Here is a 26029-nt window from a genome sequence, read left to right on the forward strand (position 1 = left end):
CATCTGGTAAAAGGAAATTTCCATAAATCTATATATATAAAATAAGAGTTTTGTCTGAACATTGCTCAGAAATTAAAAAGGATGGTATTTCTGTATCGGTCGTGTCCATAGTAACAAGAAAATGTACTTTTTAATTTTCCTTAATTTCTGTCTGTCTGTATGTATGTACAAGCATCACGAGAAAACGGCTGATGAGAATTTAATGAAAATCGGTATATTAAGTTTGGGAATAGGCCGCTACAATCTAGGCCATAAATAATCTTATTCACGCTGAGGGAAATGGTAGTTTAGGGGAAGGCCTAAAATTTAATTCTCACATATTTATGTTATTAGTGGCCCTATCTTATTGAAAATTGGTACGTAAAGTTCGGGAATAGGTCGTTACAATATAGGCTATAAATAATCTTATTCAGGCTGAGAGAAATGGTACTTTAGGGGAAGGCCTAAAATTTAATTCTCAAATATTTGTTATTAGTGGTATAAATTCTGGGAATAGGTCGTTACAATCTAGGCTATAAATAATCGTATTCACGCTGAGAGAAATGGTAGTTTAGGGGAAGGCCTAAATTTTAATTCTCAAATATTTATGTTATTAGTGGTCCTATCTTAATGAAAATTGGTAAATACAGTCAGGGAATAAGTCACTACAATCCAGGCTATAAATACTCGTATTCACGCTGAGAGAAATGGTACTTTAGAGGAAGGCCTACAATTTAATTCTCAAATACTGTATTTATGTTATTAAAGACCCTATCTTGATGAAAATCAGTCTGAAAAGTCTGGGAATAAGTCGCTATAATCTAGGCTAAAAATAATTTTATTAACACAGGGTTAAATGGTAGTTTGTTATAGGTGGTCCTATCGACAAATACTACATAACCAAAGTTATATAGAATTAAATTTCCGATCATTTATGTCCTATACACTTTTACCGTACCGGCTATGATAACAGAGATATTCATGAATTTGGATTTTTATTGCTTAAGTCCATACCAGCGCCGAGTCACGAGAAAATGGGTAAACAGAATTTAGTGAAAATCGGTATATAATACAAGACAGAACAACTTTCAGAAGATTGATACAAAATTTCAATGGTTTCCAGGAGAAGAAAAAGAGGAAAGATAATAAAATCTGGACACAAGACAGGAGGAAACACCACAGTGAAAGGATGAATAGCTATTGGAAGTCAAGAAAAGAAGGATTAAGATGAATGCACAGGTTTATTTTCCGTGGTTATTACATGGCCAAAATCGAAGAAAGAAGAAGAAAATCAGTAAGTTGGGGAATAAGGAACTACAGTCTACACTATAAATAATTTTGTAAGACGTCCTAATATCACAGAGTCGAAAGAAAACTAAATGTGAAGGCCTACAATACAGAAAGCTCATAACACTGATCAACAATAACGTTACATTGACCATTGTTTGTTGTGATGTGCTTTGTGTCTCTGTTGCCACTTATCTCCGATAGATACGAGTACTGCTGTATAGAGAGTATTTTTTTCTTAATATGCTTTATGTCCACCGGCACAGATAGGTCTTATGGCGATGATGGGATAGGAAAGGGCTAGGAGTGGGAATGAAGCCGCCCTGGCCTTAATTACGGTACAGCCCCAGCCTTTGCCTGCTGTGAAAATGGGAGGCCACGGAAAACCATCTTCAGGGCTGTCGACAGTGGGGTTTGAACCCATCACCTCCCGGATGCAAGCTCACAGCTGCGCGCCCCTAATCGCACGGTCAACTCGCCCAGTCGACCGAGTATAACAGCCTGTCTGAATATTGGCGGGAAGTAGGTGGGGAGTTAGTTAACTTTCTTCTTTAGCATGCCATTCCTTGGTTCATAAATTTTCTGATACTATTGGTACGTAACAAACTGGTTCATCATAGCATGCAAACTATTCAGTCCCTACTCTGAGGCACTGATTGGAATGAGCAGTGTGCATATTTAATGGAATAATGACAGAGGAGTGTTCACAGCTGTCTGCGGCCTGGTCATTCCAGCACTGGAACTTAGAGCTGTTAGATCGGCACCATAGGACTGTTCGTTAAAAGGAGAAAATGTGCGGTTTTTCGTTTGATCGAGTATTTTATATGATAACATTGCTTCTAATCGCTACATTCCTACCGACATTTTTGTAACGGCCTAAGCTGACTTCAGTTACGAAAACCACAAAGACAGTATTTCTGAGAATCCCGTAGCAAAGCATGGGTACATCAGCTGGTATATTATAATTTTGTTCGTACACTTCGAATGTTGACCTCATACTTCGTATTTATTTCGGATTAGGTCCACAAAAGTCGGAGCCTCCGTGGCTCTGGCGGCAGCCTCTCACTGCTGGGTTCCATGGTTCAAATCCCGGTCACTCCCTGTGAGATTTGTGCTGGACAAAGCGGGGGCGGGACAGTTTTTTCTCCGGGTACTCCGGTTTTCCCTGTCATATTTCACGCCAGCAACACTCCAATATCAATTAGTTTCATCTGTCATTCACTAACCATCGCCCCAGAGGAGTGCGACACAATTCCTATCCTTGGCGCTAGATGGGGACTTCATTCATTCCATTTTTGACCTCGTCGAATGGCTGGAAACAGGCTGTGGATTTTCATTACACAAAAGTCAAAAACAGGTTCATTTAAATTTTTAATCTGTCTCAATATCATGGGAAAATGTCTGGACAGAACTTCTTGAACCTCTGTATTGAAGTTCAAGGATATCCAGAGAGTGCTCTAGGATATATTATTTGACTAGATGTAGTACCCAGCATTGCCCAGGTACTTTTTGGAATATTTGCTTTTAGGATTTGTATTACCTGTTCATAATGTGAATTTTTGTAGATTTCTTCATTGTGACATTGATGGATATTTTATGAACTATTTTGTAGTTTTAGAGTTACTGTTGTGTGTCTAATTTTAAGTTCTATGTTTAGATTACACGAGAGTCTCGCAAATCACAGGTTCCATTGAATCCAAGTGTTATTTGATTTCTTCTTTTCTTAATTTTAAAATGAGTTTTCTACAGCTTTTCATTCCCTGCTTATTCCTGCCATGTCATTGTATTGTGCCTCCCCTTTACTGAGATCATGCGTGTTTGTTGTCGTGCCTGAAACTAAAACTTTTTGAGAAAGAAGGGTCTGCCTATTAAAGCAGTTTTATTGCTGGAAAATGCAGGGCCACGTCCAGATGAACAGGAACTAGTATATGATGAAATTTGTGCTTCATGTTTCCTCCCTAATTTAAGAAGTTTAAGAATAAAAGTATCATCACTGCCTGCTACATTCACTCCTTGAAGCAACAGAATGTGAGGAAAACATCACGAACTTCCTCAAACAGATAACCATAAGGGACGTAGTATACTGGTTAACAGAATCATGGGACAACGTGAAATCAGAAACACTCACAGAATCATGGAAGAAAAGTTTAAGAAGTGCTGTCTCTGCTGACAGTAACTCCGATGACAGCAATGATGATGACATACCAAACTTGTCAGATCTAATCTCACAGATACCCAGATGTTAAAATGCTAGCAAAATCAAAGTTATGGAATGGATGAAGAGTGATGAACAGTATGAACTTACAGACGCATCAATCGTTGAAATGTTGAATGAACCAAGAGAAGATAGCAAGAAAGAAGCTTTAGTAGAAACAGCACCAAATATGTCTCATAGCGAGGGTCTCACTAAGTTGGAGGTGGCACTATACTAGGTAGAACAACCATCAGAGGCAACTCCTGCTGACACCCTGTTCTTCAAGAGATGGCGTGACATTGCTGCACAGAAACGACGCAACATTCAGAAACAGAAGTCAACTAAAGACAACTTTCAAACAATAACCTTAATCCATGCCATAACACTGTAAAAAATGACAATACAGGACGTTAGCTTCAATCATCGCCAAATTGTTTTGCGTTTTTACGATTTTCCCTGTGTTGCTCTGTGTAGCCCGAGTTATTCCAAATCCGAGGTACCTTCCCTTCAATTACCTTGGATTATCGACACCCTATTGTATTTTATTTTGCATTAAACTTTGTCCTTGTGACACCCAGATTTTAAGGAAAATATGTGATCCCATCAAACAAACAATAAAATGAAGCGATAACTGAAAGTATTTATGCGTCGTGCTACAGGTATGATCTACACGATTTCTGCTGTCATTGGGACTGTCACCAATAAGCGTAGCGACCCCAAAAACTGTGAATTTGACACCAATATAGGTAGTTTTTTAATATGTTTACATTTCAACCCCTCCTCTGTGTGCTAGGGGTATCCTACCTCCACTGAATTATTTTCCAGATAGTAAGTGATACGGTTCATGGTGTGGGTACGTGAACCATGGGCAACGGCTGAGTGGCCTAGTAAGTGGTCCTGATAGTCGGGATACCAGTTGCTATGAAATGGGACTGGACATCTCGGAAATATTCTGAGTCATGGCCCTCCTTGTGCTCAGACAGCTAGGACTATAAAATTCACTGGTGGTCCATAACCCGTTAAAGGAGAGAGCCTCACTTGGACTAAGTGTAAGTAAGGTAGCGTCCTGCTTCATGAATTTACCAAGCTCAGAACATTTTAAGCAAGCCTCGGACCTATGGGAGTAACGGAGTCCCACTCCCATTTGACAGGCAAGGGACTCCTTGGAAACAACTTGGCGAACAAAATGGAATTCGATGGGGAACTATCAATATTAATGGGGCTTATGGAAGAAAGAAGGTAGAACTGGCTGAGCCAGCAAAGAGGATGCATCTGGATGTGCTAGGAGTAAGTGATATTCGGGTAAGGGGAGATAACGAGAAAAATATAGGAGATTATAAAGTATACTTGACGGGTGTTAGAAAGGGAAGGGCAGAGTCTAGGGTAGGGATGTTTATCAGGAATACAATTTGCATGCAACATAGTTTCTGTTAGGCACGTAAATGAGCGAATGATGTGGGTAGATTTGTCAGTTGGAGGAATTAGGACTAGAATTGTGTCCGTGTATTCACCATGTGAGGGTGCAAATGAGGATGAAGTTGACAAGTTTTATGAAGCATTGAGTGACATCGTGGTCAGGGTCAACAGCAAGGAAAGAATAGTGCTAATGGGCGATTTCAATGCGAGAGTTGGGAATAGAACTGAAGGATACGAAAGGGTGACTGGTAAATGTGTTAAGATATGGAAACTAATGGGAACGGGAAGCGTTTGCTGGACTTCTGTGCTAGTATGGGTTTAGCAGTTACGAATACATTCTTCAAGCATAAGGCTATTCACTGCTACACATGGGAGGCTAGGGGTAACAGATCCATAATAGACTATATCTTAATTAATGACTTCGAATTCAGGAAATCTGTTAGGAATATACGCGTTTTCCGGGGATTTTTCGATGATACAGACAACTATCTGATCTGTAGTGAACTAAGTATCTCTAGGCCTAGAGTAGAGAAAGTGAAATCTGTCTGCAAGCGAATCTTAGGACGGGAGGGAAAAAGGAAATGAACAGTGTTTTGAGTAAATCAGGTGAACTCATAATAGACCCCAGGGAATCACTGGAGAGGTGGAGGGAATATTTTGAACATCTTCTCAATGTAAAAGGAAATCTTCCTGGTGGTGTTGCGAACAGCCAAGCTCATGGGGAGTAGTGTTGGCTACTGAATGCATGATTCGAAGCAGTGTATCGATTCATTCAAGTGTCCGAGTGAATCGATTCACAGGAACGGCGAGCTCACGGCACACGATTCAGCTTACTCCCAGCGGACAGTGCTGAGTGGCGCACTCACTGGACGTTGACGGGGAGCCGAGCTTCCGCTGCAACGAGACATACAGTGAGCCATGGCACACGGAAAGAATCGTGAACGAGCTGGCTCAGTGAGACACAAGATACGCACGGCTCCTTATCGGCTCACTGTAGCGAGATATACAGTGAGCCACGCTACACTGAAAGAATCGTATGCTATAATGGACTCTCGAGCTCAGCTCATTTGAAAATAATACCCATTTGCATTCACTGTCCTCTTCTTACAGGGAGGTTTTTTTTTTTGCTAGGGGCTTTACGTCGCACCGACACAGATAGGTCTTTGGCGACAATGGGATAGGAAAGGCCTGGGAGTTGGAAGGAAGCGGCCGTGGCCTTAATTAAAGTACAGCCCCAGCATTTGCCTGGTGTGAAAATGGGAAACCACGGAAAACCATCTTCAGGGCTGCCGATAGTGGGATTTGAACCTACTATCTCCCGGATGCAAGCTCACAACCGCGCGCCTCTACGCGCACGGCCAACTCGCCCGGTGCAGGGAGGTTTAAATAATAGATGGATTTATTTGCAGTGTTAAAAAGGTCTTGGAAGTGATGGAGGTGTCCTTCCAGATGCGAGAAAGTTTTGCTGTTGAATTTCTCGCAATCACAATATGCTTGCGGATCTCAGGTTCACAGTCTCTATTTGTGACGATAGATCCTAGATGCTCAAAGCCGAATTATGGCAGGTCTGTTGTTATTAAAACGGTCTACAATCAACACTCTGGTCTTTTTATTGTTGATTTCAAGACCATATTCTCTGCTTCGCTCGTCTAACCTCCGCAAATATCTTAATTTACTAGTTTCATTTCCGTATTGATAGTTCACGTATGTATAGACAAGAAAAGGTTCCACCTTATCAATACAATTTTATTATTGTAGGAATTAGCTTACAGGACTGGTTTCGACTTTTAAATAGTCATCATCAGCTGTACATGAATACCTTTATATTTGTGTCAAGCATTAGTTGGTATGTCCTTTTCTTAACTCTTACAGTGCCAAGATGCCGATGCATCGGCACTTACATTCTGTACGAAAAATGCCAGGATGCCGATTCAATCGGCACCCTCTTATAAGTGGTGTAGTTATGTAGTAAGGCGCTTGATTGCGTCACAAATCAAGTAGAAAGAAGGTAGAATGTTTGTAATTCCTTCTTATGTCATTAGATGACACTGACATAGCTTCATTTTTGCTAATTTAATCGTCGATTGCGAGTGTATGATCTGTGAGCGCTTGAAATCTATGATCCAATATGGCAGCCTCCTTGTTTGTTTATGTCCGCTTGTTGTGACTTGTTTTCAATAATTTTACGTTCTAATTGACGCATTTGAGTTATTTATCGTAATATATTACGTTTATTATTATTTCTACTGCAGTTATAATTACCTAGCAATTTATTTAAGTTGTAGTAAAGTTATAAATAGTACAATTATCACAACAAGGCATGTCGTCACGTAGGCCTAATTCGGGAGAAGAAATTGAGGAACTTTTGGGTTGCTTTGAAGATGTAAGCGACTCTAATTTTATCGAAAATGATGATTATGATATTTTTGGGGTCTTCAGGTAGCGCACCAGAGAATGATGGAGCCGTGCCATTGGCTAATGGGCTTACAACATTTCGTGCAGTGTCAAAGAGTTATAGTGACAGTGCTAATGAAAATGACAGTGTCAGTGAATTAGATGATTTTTGGACTGAATGCATATTCCCTGAAAGTAATGTTGTCCATCCCCACCATTTTTATCAAATCCCAGGGCCTAAACACGTAGGCCTACCTCAATCTGATGCTCCGCCCATAGAATATTTCAATCTGTTCTTTACACTTTCATTTCTGACACTATTAGTTGATTTTGTATGTTGTTCTGATCTTCTGAACTGTTCTGTAGTAACAAATACTGCTACTAGACACAGTTCTCTCAAATGATAACTATTACTCTCTCAAAATTCATAAAATATTCAATCGTTGCCAGGTTACACTGTTCGTGTCTTTCTCTCCACATGTTCAATGTTTTTGGAAGTTAGTTTATAAATTGTAAAGTAGACCTACATTAACAACATAAATTGGTATATATGATCCCAGATATGAGTTAAGATTAAATATCTTCACTTAGTCACTTTGGGTTTAGTGTAAAATGTGCTAATTAATTTCAAATTATGTTTTTCCATTTTTTAAATAAAAAGTAATAATATTTTTGTGCACATTATTCCACGAATTTTTTTTTTTTGAAATGCAAGTCGTATGTTTATATTCCTTGGAGTATATCAAGCTCACATACCGAATTTTACCTCCATATCTTTTAAAATGAGACGTAAATAAAATATTTTATACAGTGGTGCAATATCCATTGAAACATGCTTGGCATTCTATGCATATGATGACCTATTATGGGTCGGCATCCAAAGGGTTAAGGGAGATGCCATAAGGAAGCATCATGTCTAAGTGTCCAAATTGGGCATGTTGAATATAAAATGGTTATATATTATAATTCAGGTACTTAGGTATGGAGCTATTTCTATCAGGACTAGAATTTGTTTATAAAACCTAACTTAGGTCTAAATTTCAATTACAAATACATTAAACACATTAAAATACATAGTACATGTTAAAATCCTTTAAAATAATTAATATAAAACATTTCATAGAAATGAATGTATGTGTCTTGTGTGTATCTATGTTCTCGTTTGAGTCCAATATTGTAATAATTCAGTGCTTGTGTTCATAGGCAATGCTGTAGCTCTCTTAGGAAGTCTTATTGTATATTTAAATGTCTCCACTTATGTGTGTGGTGGAAAGCTTCTATTGTTAAAAAAATCCAGTTATATAGACGGAGGTAAGTATGTGCAGTTGTGAGTGGAATATTATCTTTAAGTATTGGAGGAAGTTGTGGTCTTGATTGTACGTAAGTTTTTCTTGCTGCAGAATAATGGCTCCTTCCTCGTCTATAACTGTATGCTGATATATATTATCTGTGGAAGACAAAAATAAAGTAGGGTTATAAGCTGAAGGAATGCCTACATGTGTGTGTGTTAAGTGAATGTGTACTTACTATTGCTGACGTGGTTGGGTCGCGTTGGATTTGAGAGCTTGGCGTGTACTGTATCGCTTTCCCCTTAGGTTTGTGTCTGCTGCTGCAAGGGGAATGGATAAAGGGGTAGGGAGAGTTGCTGTTGTGAGGGTAGGGGCGGAGCTGGATGTGTCATTCGACGGTACTATGGCGCGTGTTATGTTCCGTTTTTTATTGCTCTGAGATAGTCATTTTTTAAAGCAGGGATGGCTTTATTGAAAATGGTAGTGGTTTTTTCTGTAATTTCATTTATATTGTAATTGGGATTGGCATATTGGTCTAACAATATGTAAAACTCTTCTGTTATATTGAGCAAGGGGCCTTTAGGATTTATATTTAATATTTTCATGTCATTTGCGATGTTCGTGAAGCTGTGTTTATATTCTTCGATGTGCTGGCCTATTGCAGAAAAATTATTATGTTTTACGGCATTTAAGTGTTCATTACATCGGATTGTGAAGTTTCTACCGGTACATTCAACATAGCTGGTTTCACAATCGTTACATCTGATACGGTATACTCCTGATTGATTGTACTTGTTGTTACTGTTAATTATATTGGTACTGTGTAAGATGTTAGTGCTATTGTGCGTGGTCTTGAAGTGATGGAGGTGTCTTTTCTATACATAACCTCTGCAAAATCGAAAATCTGTCAAGCACAGATATTATTCGTAGGACACGTTATTGAAGGAGAAGGGATAAGACCTAATGCGATCAAGATAAAAGCGATATGCGATTTCCCCCATCCAACGAAGATAAAGCAAATAAGGCAATTCCTAGGGGTGATGCAATTTTTCTCACATCCCTGCGAAGGATACACTAAATTAGCTGCACCGTTGCAAGAGCCCTTGAAGATAAACAGTAGATGGAAATGGAATCAAGAAACTCAACAGGCATTTATGGAAATGAGAAAGATAATGTTAAACAGTATAAAATTACGCTATCCAGACTATGAAAGAGGATTTATTATTCAATTGGATGCATCAAATATTGGAATAGGAGCATGTCTGTACCAAGAGGAAAAGAACGATTCTAAAAGACGTACATATTTGGCATTCACCAGTAGAAAATTAAGAAAGCTTGAACAGCATTATACGACAATAGAACAGGAACTGTTAGCAGTAGTTAATGCATTGCAACAATGGAGAAAGATTATATACGGGTATCCTGTAACTATTCAAACAGATCACAAAGCATTGATATTTGGATTGAAGGCTGCCACGACAAGCGAAAGAGTAACAAGATGGATGTTATTCACGCAGCAATTTCAACTGAAAATTAACACTGTAGTGGCAAGGATAATATCTTGGCAGATGTGATAAGTCGGAACCCGGCAGAACATAAAGAAATAATCCAACAGATAGAACTAGAACAACAAGACGAGGACTTGCTAAATAAACTGCGAGACATAAACATAGTACAAAGGTCAGATGAGAAACTAGTTTGCATCATCAGTAAACTAGAAGACAACATCAGAAAGTCGGGATTGTCACAGATGTACGTAATGAGAAACAAAATGTTGACTAGCTATGTAGATAAGAACTGGGAGAAAACGCAAATTGTTGTATCGAAGGAACTATTGAAAGATATCTGGAATACCCATAGAATCACTGGACATGGAGGCATTGATAAGGTAGCACAGACCATATTATACTGAGAGTCAACTCAAGACCTTACCGGTCCCTTTGATGTTAGTTAGACTTCTGGTCGGTGAAAAACCTTCCGCAGCGCCAAGTAGTTCCCTAGGTTTGTTACCTAGTCAGGAGCTTCCTTCAGTTTGGTTAGATATTCTGGTGAACTGACTTGACGAATTACAAATTTTTGCCCTGTATAAATACGGAAAATATATCACAGGTTGTATGTTATTCGGGTTCGTTACCAACTCTTATATTTCATACATAGATGGCTATGAATAGTTATTGTTCTCAGTGGTGTATATAGCAGAATAATAATTATTTAATGTGATATTGATCTTATTGCACTGTGTACTTAGTAAGCTTTGTTCGAGTTCATTCCATTGCTGATAAGTTCGCATAACATGTGCGACGTTGAAGATGGATCCAAGAAAACTGTTAGCAATACTGGCTGCAACAGCATGTTCTTGTTCAGTATTCATAATGGCTGCCAGCTGTGAGCAAGACGTGTGTGATGCTGTGATGCTTGAGTCCCCTGTGAAAAAGTGGAGAAAAATTAAGTAGGAAATGTAAACCAAATTGTTTTAAACGTTTACAGTAGCCTACGAGATGAGAATCTGCTGTGGACTGTAGAAGACGTGGTGAAAAACACCGCGCGGCTGACCGACGTTTCTGTGTACAGTATTTACACTGCTCGCGTGGAATTTAAACTCCACAGAAAATCCAAGTCTCCAGCAAAAGGTCGATGTGTCAGCTCAGCACTCACTGTAAATAAAACAGAAGGGCCTTAACATGGCACGGGAATAGGATCCTTGGCGTATTCGATGATAATAATAGTAATAATAATTCGTACTTTGCTTTATATTCTTAACCACCCTCTACCTGCAGAAGTATCGTCATGAGGGGATCATGAGTTCGTTTTTACCTTCCGAATGACAAGACTACAATATTTACAACGTTCCTGGAAACATTGAATTTTGCCATCCCACTCACAGGTGTTTTTTTTTCAGCTTTTTGAACTGTGAGAAACTGCCACTGACAGTCGTTGGACGAGAGCGGAATCGTATACTTATGTTGTAAGTTCCCATATGCCTCCCACAAGTTGCATTATGAAATAAAAATAAACCTTGCTTCTCTTGCCTCGGTATTCGTCAGTAATCTGTAGGTTTTACATGGTCAATAAAGGAATAAATAGGTATGGTACGTAATCAAAGTACACTATGCCAAAGGATGTGATTTCGTTTGATGCTTCACTATTTCAGAATGAAGTACTTGTCAGATAGAGGCATGGCGTTAATAATAAGCTGGTTGTGGCGGAGATGGAGAACGGAGACGGGAAGGGGGAACAGGGGACGTGCTCACGTGCGGAAGGATACTTTTCCTAAGCTCTTGAGTTGAATTTCAGTATAGAAAGATTCTAATGGAAGGGGTTAAGAAGAGCAGTTAAGAATACAAGTAGGAGATCTGACATCTGTCAAAGAGCAAAACACAATACTTTCTTAACCAAACATCAACCTATCGCCATACTACCAACTATCCTAAGAGAAATGTACGCAATCGATATATTAGGTCAACTACCGACAGCAAGAAAAGGGCGAAAATTCATTGTAGTCATCATAGAAGCGTTCTCAAAATATATATCATAGCATCCAATCCAGAGGGTTAATTCGACACAGGTCTTGCGATGCCTATTGAAAAATGTACTAACAAAAATGGGAAAGGCAAGTAAGGTACTAACTGACTGAGGTACACAATTTACATCAGTACAATTCCGCGAAGCCATGAGAGAATTAAGTGCTACTAATACAAAGGTCACTAGGAAAGTTTTGCAATACGCCAAAACGGTTGACTGGACACCCCTGTTATGGTGAGGGATGAAAACAGAGGTGAAAACCGGTCTAGAAGACAGCAAGGCGCGACCTTTCATACCAGTTGTTACCAAGCAGTGGGACTGAAAGCAAGTTAAGATGTCAGTGTGGTCTAAAGGTGAATATCGCGCAATTATCCGCTACAAGTTTGCTCGTTGATTAACCCATTCCAGCCTGGGCCTTAATATCCCTAACAAACGTTCTGGACTGGGCGTTTTTAAGGATTTTTAAAACATTATATCTCTGTAATTGTAGGAGATATTTGCATGATTCTTTTATCTTCGTGCTTGTTTGAGCATCTAATTTTGAAGAACGCTGTTTGTATCATGTCAACTATCACACGATATGTTAAAATTGTTTATATATTATACCATGTTTTGCGAATGGAGGAAAGGTCTGACGGATAACTAAGCAAGTACAGTTTTCTGAAATACTGCTGTATTTACCCAATTTTGCTGATATCAAATGTGCATTGCAATTACAAAACAACAACAATAATGAGTACGATATAAAAATAATAATTTTTCAATAATAATAGTAATAATTACAATAATGAAAATAAATTTTGTCAAAAGTTACTTAAATGTAATATTATTGTTCCATTTACTACAAAAGACTTCTGAGAAAGAGAAAATACAGTCTTCTTAACAGACAACTTTAGTAATATGTATACAATCTTACGTATTCATGCAAGTATGAAATACACGGGAACATGCGCCAGGCCATAAAACGAACTCCAATCATAACGAAATATAAGTTATTTCGAATTCATATGTCAATAATATGTTCATTTGCGCATAAACTTATAATATATCATAATATATCGAAAATATCACTTTCGTTAAGCACATGTTTGTCGCTCACTGAGTGACAACATCTACTGATGCATGCTGATCGAAAATATCATAAATTCTCTGACTTAGACATATAATACTGCCATCTGCTTAAATACTCTTGTAACTAATACTTGAAGAAACATGATATAAACACCAGAATGTGTGCATAGCTCGTTCTCGATTTTTAGTGAATTGTCAAACCTTACTACGGGCTATGCCCGCAGCGCGGCCTGAACGTAATTTCGGCCGCTGCAAGCTATGCTCGCAGTTAGACAGGAAAGAGTTAACTGTTGACCAGTGCCTGGAGGAAATTGACTCCTGTACTGGGGTAAGACTGTGCACATCGGACAACAATTTTCCGCTGGTACAGAGTTCCAGAGGGGAAATTTAGGGGTTGAAGACGATAGGTACGCGATCCTCGTTCTGGGCGACTATCTGAATCAGTGACTGAGGAAAACACTGAAGCTGTGAGGAAAATGTTGCAGCAAGAGAGGCGGTTGGCATATCGGCAGATAGAAGAGACCCTCCACATCCCTGCACCAGGTATTCATTTCTACATGACCATCTCCATGTTAGAAAGGTTTGTTCCCTTTGGGTGTCCCATTCACTTTCAGAGGAACAAAGGGCACATCGAGAGAACTGATGCCGAAAAATGCTAAAACAGTTTGAAAATAGTACATCGCGTAACGTCAATAGCATTGTTACAGGTGACGAAACTTGGCTTTATTATTACGATGTCCCAACAAAATCCCAGAACAAGGTGTGGCTGTTTGAAGATGAGGGTACTCCTGTGACTGTGCAAAAGTCAAGGTCAGTGAAGAAAAGGATGATTGCAGTATTCTTCACTAAACGGGGCATCCTGAGTTGGGTTGTGCTAGAAACACAAAGGACAGTTACTGTGAAGTGGTACAGTGAGACTTGTCTGCTTCAGGTCATCCAGGCTCTCAAGCAGCTCCGTCCAAGGTCACGGCTCAACACTTGGCTCTTGCATCACGACAATGCTCCAGCACAGAATTAAATATTAGGCATATACTATGCTCAGTCAGGCATCCATTATCAAACCCAGTGGAAAGATGTGTGAAAGAAATATCCAAATACTGCAGAATTTATTGCGGAGACCGTCATTGAAAGTGGATAGACGGTATTAAAATAATTGAACATATCTTCTTTTCATCATAATATATCCTTTCATTGAATTCATCTTTCATTTCTTTTCTACAGTAACGTTATTCCTTTATAAATCATCCATTTCAACTCATATTTCCTAATAACCTCAACTTTTCATAATAACAACTTCCCCTGGTGCACAATTAATCTTATTTAATGGAAAATAATCATAGAGGAGTGCAAAGTATTGAGCAGGTTTCTCCACAGTGGAGACAATGAAAGCGACTCAAATGATTCCGTTTGTCAAAACCTTCTGCCGATCGCAAGTGAAGCTCTGGGTCACACTTCGAAACTAGAATATGACTCCTCAGAATCTAGTGATGCTCCGAGTCTGCTGCCATATAAATCGTCCAGTTCTAGTTATGTTCCTAGTTACGTAAAAACAAAAACTCTATTCTTGTTTCTAGGAGGCAGGAAGGGGAAGGTGAAATGTAAGTGATGAAAATTTATGACTCTGGACTTTGGAAACTGCACGTGAACTATCTGTCGAAAAAAATAATTCCTCCGCCTCTCACGCCTGGATCAGCAGTTTCAAGAAAAAACACAGAATTGGGATGAGGAAAATGATGAAATGTGTATCCCGTTCGCATATTCAGGATGCAAAACAAAAGAATAAGGCTGGAGAAGAATTTCTGGAGACAGCTAGAGTACAATTCTCCGTTACACCCCGTCCTCTATTTACAACACTGATCAAAGCGGTTTTTGAGCGCGAAATGCGATCAAAAAGGACTATCTTTTGTAGGTGAGAAACACATGCATACGATAGCCCAATCGGTTAGTTCACTCATATATTCATACACCATAATACCAACAATTTGTTCTTTGTTCCCTAAATTATTTACTGTACTGCAATAGCCGACCGGAACCTTCAGTTCTCTGGATTACGAAAATATGTTTAAAGCAGGTACCATCGTTGTCATTGCCAGAAAATCAGGAAAACTGGGGGAAACAGAACTGAAAATATGGTTTAGAGAAGCCTATTTTCCATTCCCTGAAGACTGCTGTGCCCTGCTATTCGATTAGTGGGCCACATACAGTGGTACAACTTGTCATGAAGACATCCCTCCATGCAAAACAATCGAATTGCTTCTGATTCCTCCAGGTACCACGGGCACAATTCAACATTCTTCTTCCGGCAGTGGAAAGCTTTTTACCGCCATTTAAAAAAATTCTAACTTCTTGTAATGATGTTAAAGTTGAGGTTCACCGCAGAGACACAATCCTTGAACTGCAGTCCCTTTGAAGATTTTCAGTTTCCATCTCCATGATTTTGGGATACGATAAAATATTCATCGTTTGCAATAAATTACACAAGAGAGCGACACCCTGAGTTCGTAGTGCCCGCTAATATTGTTTGGAGAAGAAGAAAGAAATGTGGGAAGAACAGTGCGACAATGAAGTTCTAATTCATTGTGCTTGGAGTACAAAAATTTGTGTTATCATCATGCAATTTATACGAGTCATTTCTGCTATTCTTTTGTGACCGACAAGTGAGTGAAATATTACAGCTTCAGAGGGGTCGAGAGACTGCAGGCATATACGTCCCGCCACACCACAACTCTTAGCTGGCTCAGGGATGTTCAGCTGCGCCACCTGTCATGCTTGCATACCATTAGGTACGATTTCAGGGTTTTGCAGTTAAATCTGGAGGCCAATTCTCTGCATGCTATCCTCTTACAGTACGAGAGTGTCAAAAAAATTTAAAGGTAGGTTTCGACCTGATACTTCCCTTGTGAGAAATTATCACTTTTCTTTAAGTATAATTTAATTATAAGTATACAGTACTGACACACTCTTTACCTGATGTTTAAAATCCTTTTTACATGCCAAAGCATAAGAAAGAGAAAAAAATGAAGAATATGAAATATATTTTATGGTACAAAGAAAGATAAAATATCTCCTCTACAGTACTCAAAATATCACTGCCCCACAATATGTGAGGAAGTTTAGGCCTACCTCGTCAGATTCTTTTCATCATAATGCTCATCATGAGGGTTTGTGTTCTTCTCTACACACCATGTCTTCTCCATAGTGCGTTTAGACATCAGCAATGACTTCCCTCTTATGTATAACTTGCCTACATTTTCAAGATCATTGAAGTTCAGCTCCAAATTCTTTTTTTCTCGTTTCTCCGTAGTATTCTTTGAAACAGCAGACATTTTGTCTACAGATTAAGAAGAAAAGATGAGACAATTAAAACCAGTGAACATTCCACACACAATTTTTCCAACTTAAGAGGTAAAAAAAAAAATACATATATATATATTAAGTATTTTTGCACAGGTTATTCTCTAGAAATTATTTTTACATACGTAACTGAATAGAAGTTAGCAATGAGTACAAAAAAATGGGAGATACAAAGTGCAATTTAAATTAACAGTGATTGCATTCATACAAAGTAACAGTAATAGTACAAAGTGAAAAGTCACAGCATGACAAAAAGACAACCTTACCATATTGGGGACCAAGACCAGGCCAGTATCTCGAAATTGAAAAAGAGCTGTTATATGTAACTGGATTATAAAATTATGACATGCTAAGGTTTTAAAGGAGCTGGAGATTGCAAGAAAAGGAATATAGGGAAATTATAGTATGATCCTTTGGTAGTTGATGCTTTAGAGATATCGTCCCAACTATGACAAACTAGCGAAAGTGACAAACAAGGGAATCTGTAGTTCTAAAGTTTTGGTCCAGATTTTATTATTTATATAATGTCTACCATCTGACAGTCTCAAATCTACAGCTCGTTTTGTATGGCTAACATATAAAACCAATCATTAAATATAAAAAATAATCTGACAAGAGTAATCCAACTTCTTTCAGCTCTTCTAATTTTTTGACAATTTGCAGATTTGTTATTTTACTAGAGAGGGGACGATATCCACCTCCTTCATAAATCTACACAGTCAACCAAAGCCTGCTTTAAATTATGTTCATTTTCTGGGACAAAGTTAGGGCTCCTGACCCTCTCTTACATTTAACAACATGAGTCCTCCCTGCTTGATTACCAAGGAAAGGACTCATTTTCCAAGGGGGTGGTGGGACCTGTTATACCATTTACACCACCTACCTACCTACCTACCTACCTACCTACCTACCTACCTACCTATTACTGTGGATCGGTCAAAACTGGCTAGAAACTGTCAGGGGCTGAATCTGGGCCTCTCAGACTAGAGAAACAAAGTATAAAAGGCATGTACCCAAAGCAGAGAGACAATAACATATGGCAGAGGTCAATTAAAGCGAATAAGGATTTATTTATTATAAGCTTAGCATGAAAAGATTAAAATATGGGCATAGAACAAACAAAATGGGGATATACAGGAAGTCGAATACTCACATACATAGTTCGTGAAGATATATCAATCACAATCGAGTCGTTTGACTCATCAAACTGGATCTCATGAAATTTTTACACTGTCACAACAGAAGGTATCATGAAAGGTGATACAACTACATTCAATCATTACCAGACAATGATAATTAAAATTTGGTTCAAAGTATTTCTTTCCTAGAAACCAGACGTCATAAACAGGTGAAAGCAGCAGTTTTCATGCAAGAAAAAAAATTTATCATGGTTCCCCGGATACAGTCAACGCTTATATCAATTTATAAAAGAAACATGGTTCCCAACAATCTCCACAGAGACTGTATCCCCAGAAATAAAAAACGCCAGTGAAGCAATACTGGAAGAAAAGAAAACAAATATGGAACACAAGGAAGTTAAAAAGGAGTTTCTGTAGTTATGGAAACAAAGAAACACGAGTCAAATGAAACAAGTAAAATTGAGAGTAAAATCCCAAAATAAGAATGTACAACAGCTGAGCAAGCTGTGAACAAAAGTGAGAAAAAATAATAATAAAGATAAAAAGCAAATATCCATAAGATACTGAAAAATAACACAGGTCCGATAATCATACACCCCTCCCCCACACACACATACCCACACTCAGAGACCAATTATGCGAAGTAGAATAAATAAAAAATATAGTATCAAGACAAGATGACAAGAATCAGTTGATAGCTCATGAGCTTGATCGGAGAGCACAGATCAGATACTTGGGTTGCCGCAAAATAGGCCAGGCTCACCCAGTCAACCATAAACAAAATTAACTCACAAGCCGCATGACACATTCATATCGCATATCAAGGCGAACATGAATTGTACAGCATCGGTGTTAAACCATATTACAGAACATAAGCTCAAGTCAGATGTCAAAGCCAAAGAGAATTAAAAGGTCTCCAACCAAAAACCACAAACAAACTCATCACACACACAAAGCAATCGGATCAGTGCAACCTTTCGCCTAACATAGGAACAATAACATAATAAGCAGACATGAAGAAAAAGGAAAGACACTGAAATAGATAGATAGATAAATGTTTTTATTGGCGTTGTTAAGGTCATTGGGCCTTCTCTTACACTAAACCAATTAGTATACATTAAAGTCATCAGAAATACTACCGTAATTAATACGAGAAGACACAATTAAAACACAATCAAAATACAACTGAAATAAAATTCCACCACAGAAGGACATACATACAACAGCAATAATGATAATGATAATAATAATAATAATAATAATAATAATAATAATAATAATAGTAATAATAGCTAGTAATGATATTGTAGTAGCACGATCACTGAAAGGCCAGAAATTCACAGGTCACTCGCATCCTGTTATACCTCTTAACGCTCTTTTAAATGACACTGTAGTTGGTATTCCTCTGACGTCGTCTGGTAAACGATTCCATTCTCGTGCGGCAGACACCAAGAATGAGCTGTTACATGCGGCAGTTCGATGGTGAGGGATGATGAGCAGGTTGGATGTTTGAGCCCTTGTATGTCTGTCATGAACATTTGAGAAGTAATGGAAACGTGAAAAAAGGTAAGATGGGGAAGATGTAGTAAGAACTCGATGGAGGAGAGACAAAGTATGATGGTTACGACGAACATGGAGTCGCGACCACTCTAATTTTAGGAAAGATGGTCATATTTTCTTAAATTGCATATATATATCTCACACATGCATTTTGAGCGCGCTGTAGCCTTAGGGAAAATTGCGGCCTGACGTCACTGAAAACAGCATCACAATAGTCAAAATGTGGCATTACAAGGGCTTCAATTAATTTCTTTTTAAGCTTTATTTATATTTATATAAGGAATGTAAAGCTGAGTAAACTTGACAGATATGTAAGACATGTGCAGACCAAGTCATGCGTTCGTCCATGATAACACCGAGATTCTTCACTTGTGATACAAAAGGAATTAGAACATCCTGCAGGATTACTCTTGGCAACGGACGTTTAGTTATACTTGTTATTTGACTTTGATGGCCAAGAAGGATTACTTGCGACTTTGTAGGGTTCAATTTCAGGCCGTGCGCAGCAGACCAATCACTAACAGACTGTACGTCAATATTAAGTCGATATTTTCCTGGAGGTCTCGTGCTGTAGAGTCGGTGTAGAGTTGAAGATCGTCAGCGTACATATGGTATTTGCAGTGTCTTAAATTGGATGATATGTCATTCACAAAGAGTGCAAAAAGAAGAGGACCAAGTACAGAGCCTTGAGGGACTCCTCTCTTCACGTGGCGCCACGAGGAAACGATTCCATTATTACCTTTCACACATTGTTGACGTCCGTGAAGATAAGAATGCATCCGAGCAATCGTACTCTGAGAAAAATGTAGAGCCCTCAAGTAAAATGTCAATGTCTACGCTGTCGAAAGTTTTACTGCAATCTAGTAGTACCAGAACTGTGAATCGTCCTCTGTCTATTGCTTGTCTAACATCCTCAGTCACTTTAAGTAAGGCTGTAGTTGTACTATGTCCTTGTCGGAAACCGGACTGGAGAGGATTAAGGAGATTGTGCGTTCGAAGGTACTCAGACATTTGTGTATGGACTACATAATCTAAGATTTTTGATAAAGCTGATAAAATACAGATTGGACGATAGTCTCCCTTGTTCGAAGGCGTTTGACTTTTCGGAAGAGGTAGCACAATAGCCTTCTTCCAGTGAGTTGGATATGTGGAGTATAGAAGAGAAAAATTGATTATATGAGTTAAGGTTGGTAATATACAATCAAGAATTAGTTTGACCATGTCAGTCCCTATGTCTTCAATTCCTTTTGCTTTCGTGCTTATTCTGAGGACTGCTTTTCTGACTTGGAGGGGCGTCACGTGACTGAAATAGAATTTCTCTCTGTCAGGAGTAGGGTGTGTACCATAATAATTCATAAGTCTCTGTTTGTCGTCATGTCGTACTGTGGAGCAGTTAGCAGTAAAGTACTCGTTAAGGGACTCGAGAGGTACTGTAATTTCTTCTCTGGTCTTGTTCTTCGTAAGTCCAGGCTTATTAATAGATTTCCAAAATGTCGTCGCTGTTCTACCGTCAGGTGAAATTAAACTGTAATCATGTCGCAGTTTAGCATTTCATATTTGTTGTGTTGTCTTATTTCGTAACTTCCTATATTCGTCAAAGTTTTGTACGGTAGGGTCATTTTTGTACTGTCTGTGAGCGCAGTCTCTTTGTTTCATAAGTTGTCTAATTTCGTCATTTAACCATGGGGAGGGTCCATTCGATATTCTCGCTCGCCGCTTTGGGGAATGTTTGTCAAATAGTTCCGTTACTTTGCTATTAAAGAAGTCAACTTTGTCATCTAGATTGTTATAGTTCGTTACGTCATGCCAGGGTATTTCGCCTGCGTCCTCTAAGAGTCTATCTTTATTTATATTTTTCAATGGTCAATAGGTGATAAATGTCTGGGAGGGTTTCGGTGGCCGGAGGTTGTACGAGATGTATATTGCGTCATGTGCAGATATACCAGGTACGGAAGTTTGACCAACATTGAGAACTCTGAGTTGCTGGTAACTATAAGATCTAATAGTGTGTGCGAATGAGATGTACGGTGAGTCGGAGAGAGAGGTAAGATTTCCATATTATAGGCTTGAAACAATGTTTTGAGTCGTGTGGATTCGGAAGAAGTTGCGTCAGTTAAGTCCGTACTGAAATCTCCCATAATTATTGTGAGGGTAGTCCGGCAGTAATTTAGTTAAGTCAACTTCAAAATCCTCTAAGTGACCTGTATTCGGAGGTTTGTAAACTACTCCTACAAGCGCTTTAATCCCGTTCGTTGTTATTTCTACGAGCATGTATTCTGGTTTTCTCTCATACCTGCCTGGTGAATGACCGACCAGCTTAGGTTTGAGGCTAGTTAGGAAATAGCCACATACCCCTCCACCCCGTTTGTGAGTGCGGTCATTTCTCAGAAGCGAGTAGCCTTCAAGATGACACAAAGAAGACTGGCTATTATCTGTTAACCATGACTCAGACACTAGCAGGACATGGAAAACAGGTGGAGTGAATATTTCTACAATCTTGTCCATTCGGTTGGCTGCTAATACACTTTACGCGTTTATATGACAGACGTGTAGGGCTCTGGGATGTTGCGAGATGAAATTCTTGAGGATACTAGCGGTACTTTGGTCAAGGTTTGCGCTAGAGGGTGAGGGGAGTGGGGACGGCGGAAGGACGGGAGAGGGTAGGTGGTCTGAGGCGACATACGGTGGCTGTTGAAATCGACTAGTGACGTCAGAGGAATTTGTTTTGTCACTTGTCCATATCAGCGCCGAGTCACGAGAAAATGGATAAATAGAATTGAGTGAAAATCGGTATGTAAAGTCTGAGAATAAGGAACTACAGTCTACAATATAAATAATTTTGTAGGACACCCTAATATCACAGAGTCGAAAGTAAACTAATGTGAAGGCCTGAAATATAGCTTTATCAACAATAACATTACATTGACCATTGTTTGTTGTGATGTGCTTTTTGTCTTCTGTTTCCTCTCATCCCCGATAGATAGGATTACTGCAGCGTACCGAGGTATTTTTAATTTGCTTGACGTCGCACCGACACAGGTAGGTCTTATGGCGACGATGGGATAGGAAATGAATAGTGGTGTGAAGGAAGCAGCCTTGGCTTTAAGGTACAGCCTGGTGTGACTGGTGTGAAAATGGGAAACCACGGAATATCATCTTCAGGGTTGCCGGCAGTGGGGTTCAAATCCACTATCTCCCGGATGCAAGCTCACAGCTGAACGCCCCTAACCACACGGGCAACTCGCCTGGTCGTACCGACTGTAACAGCCTGCCTGTATATTGGCGGGAAGTAGCTGGGGAGTAAGATAACTTTCTTCTTTAGCATGCCATTCCTCTGCTTCATACATTTTCTAATATATGTCTGGTACGTAACACACTGGTTCATCATAGTATTTGAGCTATTCAATCCCTACTCTGAGGCACTGATTGGAATGAGTAGTGTGCATATTTAACGGAATAATGACAGAGGAGTGTTCACGGCAGTCTGCGACCTAGTTATTCCAGCTCTGGAACTTTGGACTCTTAGATCGGCACCGTAGTACTGTTCATTGAACGTGAGAAGGTGTGCGGTTTTTCATTTGATCGAGTATTTTATATGATAACATTGCTTTCAATCGCTACATTCCTACTGACGTTTTTGTAATGACCAGAAGTGCCAACTTTTGAAGTGGGTTATCAGTAATCACCCTCCGCCCCTCAGAAAATTTTCGAGTTTAAGTCCAGAGCATGTCCTCCATTCTCGATGATAATACCCCCTTTTCCCTTCCCGACACAAATATTCTTAAGTATATTATATTACGAAATAACATTTGCACAGTACCTTTTAATAATGATAAAAATATCCTTTGTAACTTGTTTCGCATCCAGCAGATTGTTTGCAGTGTAGTTATTCTTGAAACACCCTTCCCCCTGTAATGACATTTTCGTCTTCTGAACCATAAACGATTCCAGTGTACATGTCCTTAATGCGGCCTTCAATTCTGTATATACATTACTTAAGGATTTGTTCTGGAAAAGAGCAGAGTAACTCCTTCATTCGCACAATGATTTTTTTTTTTTTTTTGCAAGTTGCTTTACATCGCACGGACACAGATAGGTCTTATGGCGACGATGGGACAGGAAAGGGCTAGGAGTGGGAAGGAAGCGTCTGTAGCTTTAATTAAGGTACAGACCCAGCATTTGCTTGGTGTGAAAATGGGGAAACCATGGAAAACCATCTTCAGGGCTGTCGACTGTGGGGTTCGAACACACTATCTTCTGAATACTGGATACTGGCCGCACTTAAGCGACTGCAGCTATCGAGCTCGGTACACAATGAATTTCACAACGCTTACGATCGAATAAGTATAGTTGCCAACTCACAAGCAATGAAACGAGGAGGATTTATCAGACAAGCTGGAAAGGATTGAACATATTTGCTTCTTTATTTCTTTTCTTCGTAGAAAATGACTCGTGATATTGTCGCTTTTCCGTAATAATTTTCCCTTTGACCGTAATGCCGTAATCATGAGATGAAATCCGTAATAATTACGGACAACCCGTAATAGTTGGCACCTCTGAATGACCTATGTTGAATTCAGTTAGGAAAACCACCAAGTCAGTCTTTCTGAGAATTCCGTAGCGAAGCACGGGTACATCAGCTAGTCTAGGAATATAAACACTCGGTTCGGTGCACTCAGTTCAGTGAATTGTTACATTTAACTGCTGTCACTGTCCTTAGGAATGCCACTCAGCCGGTTAATTCTAATTTTACTGCCATCTGGTTTCTTAATAATAATGTCTCCACTCGAGGTCCAACAATTGCTCTGATTAAAGCGGAGAATAGCTGCCTTAAGAATCGACAACCTGGTGGAGGTTAGATCTTCGCGAATAGTTACTGGGGTACCTTTCAATTTTCGCTTATTGCGAAACACTTCCTGCCTTGTTCGATAGGATGTGAATTTAACAATGATTGGCCGAGGTTTCCCTGGAGATTTAGGTCCGACTCAGTGACTCCTATCAATGTCTTGCAAATTCACATTCACACCTATCTGCCTAAAAACATTTATCCCAAGTTCGTCCGTATTTTCACTTACACTTTCCTGTACCCCAAAAATTCTAACGTTAGCTCTTCTACTGTATTGTTCCAGTGAGTCACATCTTGCAGCAAAGTCTTCCCTCATCTCACGGATTTCTTTATCCCTGCTCTCGAGTTTTGCGTTCAATTCTGCCACAACTTCAGAATTGAACTGGAGAGATTTTTCTAATTCCTTTATGACGAGTTCTGTCACACGCTCCGATATGACGGCTACTATCTTTTCAAGGAACTTACCAGAGCTGATGGTTTCATTTAGTATCCTGGTGACTGCCTCTTCAACAGGGTTGGCACTACTGCTCGGGTCACTGGTGTTGCGCTTGCTACGGCCCATATTGCCTGAGAAATCACTACTTAATATTGGTGAACTGATTGTTACAATGACTGATACTAGCTGGTTTGATTCAACACTGTATCACACACTCGTGTACCACTTATTATATAGCTCCCTTTAGAATAGCACCTTCTAATTCACTGAAACTGAGGAGCCGGGCTTACGCACGTCCGTCACCCATGAGAAACTGAATCAGGCATGTAATTGTATATTTGTATATTATAATTTTAAGTGGTGATGGAGGCACTTTTGTGTATGTGGGGCTATGCCCTTTCTCCATTCACCATCCCTAAATTGTAACTACAATTAGTGGAAAATAAATAATAAAAAAAATAAAAATAATAATAATAATAATAATAATAACAATAATAATAATAATAATAAAAAATAAAAGAATAATACACAGAACAGGGATCTCTCAGTCATCACCATAATTCCGTGTCCGGTCAGCATTTTCAAAATGTAACAACTCCGATGGCCTTGCTGTTTGCCTTGATCAGGTCCTGTGTAGTGCAGGGTTGTTCTAGTAGAGGAAAGATGAGCAGGTGGTTCGGATCTTGTGTTACACCACACTCGAAGGATGTGTCTCCATCACCTGGAAGTATGCCCCATTTTTGCATGTTGGTCTTGCAAAGAAGAACGTCCACCCTTAGACGATTAAGTGATCTCCAAATAGGGTAGGGTAGGTCATTTCCTGGAGCTAGCTCTTCCTTTGCAGGGGTATCAGATGGCAACATGCTCTTCCACCTGGTGATGCGGTTAGACTCCGATGTTCTTACCACTGGTTGAGTCCTGGTGATGAAGCTCTTTTTCAACTTCAGTCGACAGACTACAGCCTAGCGATCATGCAGTGGATGGCGAGAAGCATTGGTCTGCTTCATCCTCTCTGCATCAGCAGCAACAGCCCTTCTGATAATGGGGGAGCTATTCCAACAATCGGGTAGAGTTTGTCAACTGGAGTTGGCTTCAGACATCCCGACAAGATTCGTACAGTCTCGTTGTATGCAATGTCAACCCACTTGATGTGAATAGATGCACTCCACAAAGGTGAAGCAAACTCTGCAGCGGACACACACAAAGCAAGAGCAGAGGTTCTCAGGACGCGAGGGCTTGCTCCCCAGGGGGTGGCTGTGAGCTTTCTCCAAATATTGTTCTGTGAACTAACTTTCAGCCTGGTGTTGTTGCAATGTTTCTTTAAGGACAGTGTTCGGTCAAGAGTAACACCTTGTAACATGCTTCCCTATGTCCTGATGTCTACCTTTTCAACTGCTCTACTTCTGCTCTTACCTCTGCGTGTGTTCTGTTCGCTCACTCAGCCCGCTGTGTGCTTCACAACTGCTCACCCTCCGACCCCACCCCTCTGCCGCTGCTTGTCTACGTCACCTTGCGCTCTGGTACTTTCTGGACTCTACTTTT

The 26029-nt window shown here is 39.5% G+C and overlaps 1 protein-coding gene across 1 annotated transcript in view; it reads right to left on the bottom strand.

The window, feature by feature from the left end:
• LOC136877482 (condensin complex subunit 2) overlaps window positions 1–26029 on the bottom strand; it is a 204642-nt gene that overhangs the window by 35463 nt on the left and 143150 nt on the right. The window contains exon 9 of the mRNA XM_067151574.2: window positions 16276–16483. Coding sequence (XP_067007675.1) covers window positions 16276–16483 — 208 coding nt within the window. The remainder of the gene's footprint in view (window positions 1–16275; window positions 16484–26029) is intronic.

The sequence above is a fragment of the Anabrus simplex genome, chromosome 1 (genome assembly GCF_040414725.1).
Source record: "Anabrus simplex isolate iqAnaSimp1 chromosome 1, ASM4041472v1, whole genome shotgun sequence".
Lineage (NCBI taxonomy): Eukaryota > Metazoa > Arthropoda > Insecta > Orthoptera > Tettigoniidae > Anabrus > Anabrus simplex.